The sequence below is a fragment of the Microtus ochrogaster genome, unplaced genomic scaffold (assembly GCF_000317375.1).
Source record: "Microtus ochrogaster isolate Prairie Vole_2 unplaced genomic scaffold, MicOch1.0 UNK1, whole genome shotgun sequence".
NCBI classification, from domain to species: Eukaryota; Metazoa; Chordata; class Mammalia; order Rodentia; family Cricetidae; genus Microtus; species Microtus ochrogaster.
In genome coordinates this window covers 25132181-25141699 of record NW_004949099.1, presented here as the reverse complement: position 1 = coordinate 25141699, position 9519 = coordinate 25132181, and the positions used below count along the sequence as shown (strand labels likewise).

General features: G+C 38.3%; 1 protein-coding gene across 4 annotated transcripts in view; it reads right to left on the bottom strand.

Annotated features, from left to right (window-relative positions):
• Grm7 (glutamate metabotropic receptor 7) overlaps nt 1-9519 on the bottom strand; it is a 905362-nt gene that overhangs the window by 289495 nt on the left and 606348 nt on the right. For all 4 annotated transcript variants that reach the window (XM_013353051.2, XM_026788235.1, XM_013353050.2 and 1 more), the window contains exon 7: nt 8185-8324. In XM_013353051.2, coding sequence (XP_013208505.2) covers nt 8185-8324 — 140 coding nt within the window. The remainder of the gene's footprint in view (nt 1-8184; nt 8325-9519) is intronic.

Below are 9519 nucleotides of genomic sequence, written 5' to 3'. Positions count from 1 at the left end.
AAAAAAAAAAAAAAAGTGTAATTGTCCTTGGCATCTCAGCAGCTCTCATTGTCCGCCATGTTCAGAGAGTCCGGTTTTATCCCATGCTTTTTCAGTCCCAGTCCCGCTGGCCTTGGTGAACTCCCAATAGGTCAGCCCCACTTTCTCAGTGGGTGGGTGCACCCCTAGCGGTCCTGACTTCCTTGCTCATGTTCTTCCTCCTTCTGCTCCTCATTTGGACCTTGGGAGCTCAGTCCAGTTCTCCAATGTGTTTCTCTGACTCTATCTTCATTTATCACCAGATGAAGGTTCTATGGTGATATGCAAGATATTCATTAATATGGCTATAGGATTGGGCCATTTCAGGCTCTCTCTCCTCAGCTGCCCAAGGACCTAGCTGGGGACATCTCTCTGGACCCCTAGGAACCCCTCTAGAGTCAAGACTCTTGCCAACCTTAAAATGGCTCCCTTAATTAAGATATATACTTCCCTGCTCTCATATCCACCCTCTTCTGGTCTCCATAGCCACTGTACTCTGGTGTACACAGACATAAAATAAATATCTCTTGAGATAGACCCTCTGGAGCTGGTGTTACAGGCAGTTATGAATCACCTGACCTGAGTACTGGAAACTGAACCTGGGTCCTCTGCAAATGAGCAAATGCTCTTAGCGGCTCAGCTATCTCTCCAGCCCTGAAGTACTATATTTTGACCATAAACATATTTTTCTTTCTGCCAATATTGGTATATGTATGGCTATTGCCCTACGCTAACCAATTACATTGTAAATTGAAGGTGATTAGATTTTTAATAAGCATTTTACTGTTGTAATTATCAAACAATTGAGTGATTAGTAGCCTTATAGGTAGGTAGAAGTAAGTATTGATTTCAGATGCCTAGTTTTAATAAACAGTAATTTTGGAAATCAAATATTCTTATGTCTTTAACTGTCTGCAACAGTAAAAATTATAGCCAATGTGAAAGATTTAGTATTTAACAAAATTAAAACTTTAAAGATTAATTTTTAGTTAGTGCCATGAAAACTTCTGTCCAATAAAGTGAGCTTCAGTTTTCTTTTTCTTTTCCGTTCTCAGCCTAACTATGCTCAGATCTATTTTTCCTTCTTTTTTCTTTAATATTGGTGATGGACCCCAGAGCCTTGAGCATACCACTTAAGCATTCTACCATTCAGCTACATCGAGTCCATTCATTTCAAAACTAGGTAAATAATTAACGCATGCAACCTGTGCTAGTGGAAGGGCTTGTGGAGGACAGAGGACAACGCTTGGCGGCTGGTTCTCTCCCCACTCTGCAGGGTCCAATGATGGAACTCATGCCGTCAGTTCACCCTCTCATTATCTCCCCAGGGTGAAAGCACGCACCTCTCCTAGCTGTATCACTTCACAGAGACTGCCAGTGCAGCTCTGTCTGTCCTTGAATTCTTGACCATCCTGCCTCTCATCCGCAACTACTGGGGCTACAGGTGTGTCCTTCACATACTGATTATTGTTTCTAGGTTGATTACAATGGTGGATAAGATTGTAGTTGAACCCTATCTGACTTGAATTCTTCTTCCAATGTGATAACAATAGAAGCCCCCAAAAGACATTCAAACAGCTTTCACTGAAGGGCTTCCTAGGCTCAAAGAGTATGACAAAGATCCGTTTTCTCTTTCTGGGTTTTGACTTTTCTTCCCTGGAAATTATACACTGTAGTCTCAAGCACAAGCACCCTGAACTTTTGGGGGTGCATTCACTTGCTATACATAGGCATAACATGTTGACTACCCAGACAGGGCAGTAGTCATGCAACAGTGATCTGTGAACAGCCTTGACTCAGTATCGCAATGGCTACAATATTTAACTTACATTGTATCTGCTGCTGTCCTGGAATTTAGGAACCATTTATAAAGAAATGGAGGCTAATGCAGGAGACATGGGTGTTGGAAAACATCCTATATTAATGTTTCATGATTCATACATTAACTGAAAAAACATCACAATGCTGAGCATATTAATGCACATAAAATATGAATGGGTTAAATTCTTGGAGATTATAATATTCAAGTATGTATTGTAAATTCAATACAATGGAAAATATAGAAAGAGCTGAAAACCCCCAGAATCCTTAGGGTCTCCCAAAGTTATTCTGCTGTAGCAACAAACAGGTAAACTGATGAGAACTTGAGTCACTTACACAAGGCTCAGCAAAATTCCCTTGGCTTCCTGTCAAAAAGAATCAAGCCTCTGGTAATTTGCCCATTAAGGCAGCTGAAGAGATGGCTCAATCGTTAGGAATGCATTGCTCTTTGAAAACACCCTCTATTGACTCCGTATGTTCTCGGTCTCCAGTTCCAAGGAATCTGACCCTCCTTTTTTTTTTTTTTTTCCTTCTGTGGTACATGTACTCACACTGATACATATACAAAATAAAAATAATAAACCTTTTTGTTTGTTTGTTTTTTGAGACAGGGTTTCTCTGTGTAACAGTCCTGGTTGCCTGGTTGTCCTGGAGGTTGGACTTGAACTCAGAGATCCAAGTGCTCGGATTAAAGGCACAAACTAGGTACCAGTTCCCAAGCAAAAACAAGAAAACTTTAATGTTATGCTATTTGGATTTCTACTATTTGCATGATTAACATTTTGGATACATCTGAATTTTCTACTAATTTCAGATAAATTAAAGATCATACTTTTAAAGAAAATAACTTTTAAGAAAGGGAAGAACTTGTTTCCAGGGTGGGATTGACAATTGTCCCTTTGTTATCTCCTCCCCACTGCTAACATTACAGAATGCATATACTTGTTAAAGTGAATGTATCGAAGCAAAACACTACCACTTTTGTTTCTATAACAAATAGCCCATACAGTGCTTTAAATATAGGCACAGGAAATGTTTAAGCACACACATTCCATTTATTTTTTTTTTCTGACATCTACTTCAATTTTGAAACAAAACTGCATTATTCATTCTCAAACACATTTTTCCTCATCTCTTTTGAGGAAAATACTACTGACCCTTCCAGATACTGATGGAATAAAACATTTTGATAGATTTCCTTAAGCTAATAGCAATGTGTCATAAAATATCTCATGAATATTATAAATTCTTCATTGTAGTCTATGCTCTCAGAACAGAGGGACACACCCCTGCTTATTCTAGCATGCTCATGGGTTGTCATTGCCTGACCCAGAAGCTGTGTCTGTTTTTCCACTGCAGTTATTTCATGAAATCTCTTGATGGTACAAAAGAAGCACGAGTAACTGAATCAAGTTTATTCCTATAGGTATTTTCAAAGGGCTGAGTAGATGATTTCTTTGTTACTAATTCCCCTCTGCAGAATTTTGTTGTTGTTGTTGCTGTTGTTGTCCATGCAGAAATATTCTAGCAGCATGTCACATAGTCATCTTTTATTAAACTACAGGGGAATAGAGTCTTGGGGCTACAATGCTTGACAGAAGGGCACCTGAGATGCTCTGTAATAGATGGCACGCCATTAGGCACCAACGTGCAGGAAGACCATATCCTGGAAAGCTGGGCAACCTGGTCTGCAGCACTGGGATGCTGAAAACTGAAAACTACATTGGCTCAGAAACTAATTTGCAATTACTGACCTCAGAGGAAGCACTCCTAAAAATTTCATTTGTTAGAAAAGATGTAGCTGGGGATTGAAAGAGCACCCTTGAGTCTTTGAAAATGAGAAGTAGAACCATTACTTCAAATGCTTTGTTTTGTTCCACTGAAAAGAAAAAAGTGAACCGACAGCAAAGCTTGCTCAAATTCCGCTCTAGCAGTTACAAAAAAAAAATCACAACAGGCACAACTAGATGGACAACATGGACAAAACGATGTTACTCAGACCAGTCACCAGATGGGACACCTGGACGGTGTCTCTCAACCTCCATGTGTGCAGGGTGCAGTACAGTGTGAAGACTAGAATTATGTTTTTATTTTTAACCACCTGCTTCAAGTGATTGAATTCTCTTTCACAATGAAAGGTTTCCACACAGTGACCTCCTATCCAGACCACTTAACTCAGTGACCTTGTCATTTGAATTTACCATCTGTAATTCCTGTCAAAATGGCCTTGTATGTGCTTCAGTCATCCATTCTTATCCTTCCAATACAACCCAAGAGGAAAATAAGGCATCCATGTGAGATTTAAGTGATAAACTCTTTTTTATCACCCTACCACACTGCTATCAGTGTCACAAAATGGTATAAAAAATGCTTATTTAATGCCATGTCAGAGATCTCTTCATACTAGAGTCAAAAAAATTCCAAGCAAATTTTCTAGGCATATTGGATATCCTGTATGGAGTAGTAGAAAAGAATGGTATCATTTTTAAGGAGATATTTAAGGCCTGGGGGATTCCTTCTTGTTCTCCATGTCTTTTCACATGGATTTTCAAGGCATTTATGGACTGATAATGGACACTTTTTGTGTGGTTATACCTCCATACCCTTCTCTATGCCTATCTTACTCTTGCAGGTCTAGGAAGTCTCACATACTTAAGAATTCCAAATAATTGGAATTCTTGATTTCATCCTGCCCACTTTTAGCATCCTGCCTTTTCTAAAGTACTGCCAGAAGCCACAAAGCCCTTCAAATAAGACACATCCACCACTCACTTAACTTCATTTCCATGGTCAAATAGAGTTTTCAGACAAGGATCTCAAATGATCATCAGCACTCCCTGGGGACTTCTTAGAAAGGCAAACATTTGGTTCTGCATAAGCTTCAGACCTAATGAATCAAACTCAGGGGATGGGCCCTACTTCCAAGATTTTATGAGCCTCCAGATGGCTGTGATGAATAGTGAAGTTTGAGGGTGATTAGGTATGCCCCCCTATTTTATTCTACTCTGATAACAGCAAAAGACTCTTACTTGATTTTTCTACTTCCAGTCTTTCCTCTTACAATTCATTATCTGTCCAGCAATGAAGAACATGTGTGTGTGTGTGTGTGTGTGTGTGTGTGTGTGTGTGTGTGTGTCTGTAGGCAAAAGATCACACTCCAGGATCTTTTCAGGAGATGTCTAACTTGTTCTTTGAGACAGTATATCTCACTAGTGATGTGCGATTCCCCTCTGTATGCTGTGAATACCATTGGCTAATTAAGAAACTGCCTTAGGCCTGTGATAGGGTAGAGTAGAGCTAGGCAGGAAAAACTAAACTGCATGCTGGAAGAAAGGAGACAAGAGTCACAAGAAGCCTTTGAGCTGCCACTGGAGACAGACACACTGGAACCTTGACAGTAGGCTACGACCCTCGAGGTAAAATATAAAATAATGGAAATGGGTTAAATTAAGATGTAAACTCTAACCAATAAGAAGTCAGACCTAATAGGCCAAGCAGTGATTGAATTAACATAGTTTCTGTGTGGTTATTTCGGGAGTCTGTGCAGCAGGGAAAAGAACAAGCATTCTCCTTACAACACACTAGAACCTGGGGTTCACCAAATGCGCTAGGCTGTCTAGCTAGTGAGTCCTGGAAATCCTCTTGTCTCTGCTTTTGCAGCACTGAAAACACCCATTTATTATGTAGGTGCTAGGGATTGTGGGACAACATTACTCACTAAGCATTATTTTTAAATTTTAAAATAAACTACGTTATTTTTTATTTTGTTTCTTTGTAGTCATACCTTTGCTTAATTTTAAGTAGATTTTAAATTATCTGTGAAATAAAAGAAAGCAGTTTCCCATGGTGTGCAAGGACCTACATTAATATGACTGCATGTTAGTCCCATAACTTTTATGACTTTTTCTCCCTTATTTTCTAGTGGTTCACTATCTCTGGCTAAGCCTTTTGACCTGCAGCCAGCCCACCATTCCTAATTTTCACATTGGTAAATTTGCATTCCTTGGATCACTCCCTTTCCATTTCTACTATTGTGTTTCCTGTCATCTCTCAACCGCACATTGTAATTTTCATATGCATCTTTGTTCAATTGTGTATCTTATAGCTGTGTACTAGGTGTGAGACATTGTTTTACATATGTTTATTTTCTCCGTGTATCTACCTACTGCTTCTCATGGTACCTAACGTAGGATATCTAAGAAACAAAACAATAACAGCTTACTGTATGGTCATTCTACATGAGTATGTCTCTTGGTCATTCTAAACAAATCTTGAACAGTCATCCTATCCTGCAGTTTTTAAAGGGAAGCCTACAAAACAGGTTTTCAGAGGGTAGCTTCTGTTTTCTATCTGGTGTCTTGAGGACGGAGTTGTCTCCCTGACAAATAATGAGCCACTCCACATTTTAGAAGGAAGTGTACAGAGCCATAAAATGTTTCAAAACTAGAAGTATTTGCTGAGTGCCTGTTTGTATTTGCAAAATTCGTGAACATGGGTCCTAATAAAGAGATGTCTAAGATAGCAATTATAAAAAAAAAGAAAGAAAGAAACAGGTTGTTATATTTAGGAAGTGGCAAGAGCACTGCTGGCCATTTATCCAGCTCATATGTTACTCTGTGCCGACTTCACTTACACTTGGCTGCTCTCCCTCCCTTGAGGACTGCCATCTAAATGGCTGTGATCTGGTGTCTAAGAGTGATGAAGCCAGTTATCGTGTGCCAAGCATGGCTAAGGACAGGAGCTAAGAAAGCAGCTGAAGTCATGTCAAATCCAAGACATGCTAAACTTATATTTAAAAACAGAAATGGAAAGCAAAAGGAAAAGCCTCTCAGAAAGTAAATCAAAGATTTAGTGATGAAAAGCTAGACTCAATTTTGTGGCTCCAGCATTTGGGAAATTGAGACCAGAGGCTAGACAGTCTGAGGTCATCTTGGACTACAATAGTGAGACTCTTGTCTCAGAAACCTAAATAATGATAATAATAATAATAATAATAATAATAATAATAATAATAATAATAATAATAAAAGCAATGTGGCCTGCCTAACTATTCTTCGTTGGTTTTCCTGTGGTATAAATGTAGTCATCCAAGATTAAGGACATATATAGTCAAGACTTGTAGCATTTTGACTTATGCAGAAATTATGATTATACCTAGGAGAGGAAATTAAATTGGTTTATTAGTGTTTCTCAGTATACGCTTCAGGACCAAAGTTAATTTTTGAGCACGTGTGATTTTTGCATGTACATAAGAATTCTCATTCAGCCATTACCAATTAGAATATAATCTGGGAGTCCTTAGGCAAGCTCATTGAATTCAACCCTCATAAGAATTGTATGTAATTCATATGTCAGACTCTATTTCATTAATTACAACAGACCCTGGAGAAGGCTACATACATTATTTCCACATTTTAATGAGATACAGAATAGACTATCTGGGATGATGACTATGATGATCCACTTTATGTGTTAACATGACTGGACTCCAGGACACCCATGTATTCAGCCAACTATAATTCTGTAGATACCTTCAAAGCTATTTCTAGATAAATTCAATATTTGAGTCAGAGACTGATTAAAGTGATTGTTCTGCTTACAGCCCACCCAACCCCAAGTTTGCAAATGTCTCCGTCAACCCAGTAAAGGACCAAAGAGGATATAAAGATAGAGTAAGACAGAATGTGCTTGGTCTTTTAGAGGGACATTGACAAGGAAGTAGCTGCTTAGTTAAGATCACACTCTAAAGAAAGAAAAAGAGGCTACCCAAAAATGTTGCTATATGGTAATAATTTAGAAAACAAAAGTTTAAAACAGAATGACATCAAAATCATTAAAAAAAATTTTTACTATCAAATAAGAAAGGAAGAGAGAGGTAATGGTATCTCTCACAAAGAAGTATTTAAAATGGTACCAGAAAACTCATTAAGAATATGAGTCAGATTCCAGGAAAGTTGTCACAGAATTAAAGACTAGTATAAAAACTCAAGGACAGGCCCTCAATATGGCTCAGTAGGTAAAGCCTTTTGCTACCATTATTGAAGACTTGAGCTTGATCTCAGAAACTCGTAGACAGAAAAAGCTGACTCCTTCAAGTTTTTATCTGACTTCCACATGCATGCATCCCCTCAACCAAACTAAATGCACACAATTGTTGTCATTGTTGTCATCATTACCAGTGTTATTGTAGTATTAGTGGATGGATGGGTATCCTCATGAAGTCTGGAATGAATTGCAAGCTCCCTTTATATGTACATAAACAATCAGAAAGCAAACATCTATTTGGCCAAATTAATATAGTAATTATTATCAAACCAGGGAAAGAGAGAAACAATCAGAACTCACGTTGAGCTGAAGTTCATCTGTCCACTGACCAATGAGTCGATAACCAGGGTTGGTGGTGTTTGTTGTCTGGTATTGGAAGATATCATACCGCCCAGGGGCATCCCCATTTTTATTAAACATCACGGGGGTGCCAGCACTACCTGAGAGACAAGAAAAGACCGGAATTAAGAAAGGAATCCTTCTATCTCTTGACTGATGAAGTTAGGAGCTAACTGTATTGCCAGTAAGATCATTTCTAACATCCTTGGTTCATGGCAGGCCATTTCTGTAGCTTGTTGCACCATGGTTACATAGTGTCAGAAGACAATTTGTCTCTTCCTTCTAAGAAAAAAAGATTCGTTAATTAATTTTCAGAGAAAAAATATGTTTTAACACAATGCTGCTGCTAACTGTGATTGCAATGTTCATGATGGCAATGGCTATTTTAGTTTGCACTTAATAATAAATTGTAGTTAATGAAGAATACATTCAAAAATAGTAATTCCTATAATTGACATATCATTACAAATAAGCAAAATAATTCACTTAAATGATCATTTCTGCACTGATTGAATTTAAAATATTTCTTGGGTTGATTATTTCTAACTCATGGAGAGCAAGTAGAAAATGCCTAGTAGTATTCTTGGAAGACATTCCATGGATATTGCTTTCTATTTCATGCCTTTATTTATTTAGGACTTCTTAAAATGTACACTTTGGATGAAGAGGTGAGATATTTCAGCAGGTGAGAATTTGCTGAGCAAGCTAGAGGACATGAGTTCAAATCCCCAGTACTTCTTTTTCCCTAGTATAAGAGCTGGAATACTAATTTTCTCAATACATAGATGTTTCATGGTTGTACCTTTGTACAAATATGCAAGTGAACTTGTAAAAGTGTGTCATGTATGCAAGTGAGCTTGTAAAAGTGTGTCATGGTCTGCTGTCTCTAACAACTGCACTGTTAGAGCTCGAGACAGAAGGTTACTGGGGCTCTCTGGCTGCCAGCCTAACTCCAGGTTCAGTAAGAAACCGTTGTTCAATGTGAGTAAGAACGCTGTGAGTGCTGGAGGAAACTGGTTGGATGGATGAGCACATGACACCAAGAACAAACACATATCCCAAAAGAGAGATTGCATATTGGGTTATAAGAGTCATTATGAAGTGTGTCATCTAACTGAATGATACATTACCATACCTAGGACAAAGGAACATCTAAGGTACATACCATCATATAGTTACCAATTACAGATTTTATGATAGGCCTGATTATCATACAGGGAAATCAGAGCTTATGATGGAATAAATAATGGTCCCAATATGTCTGTTCTGTAATGGTCTTTATGATGTAATGGTCTT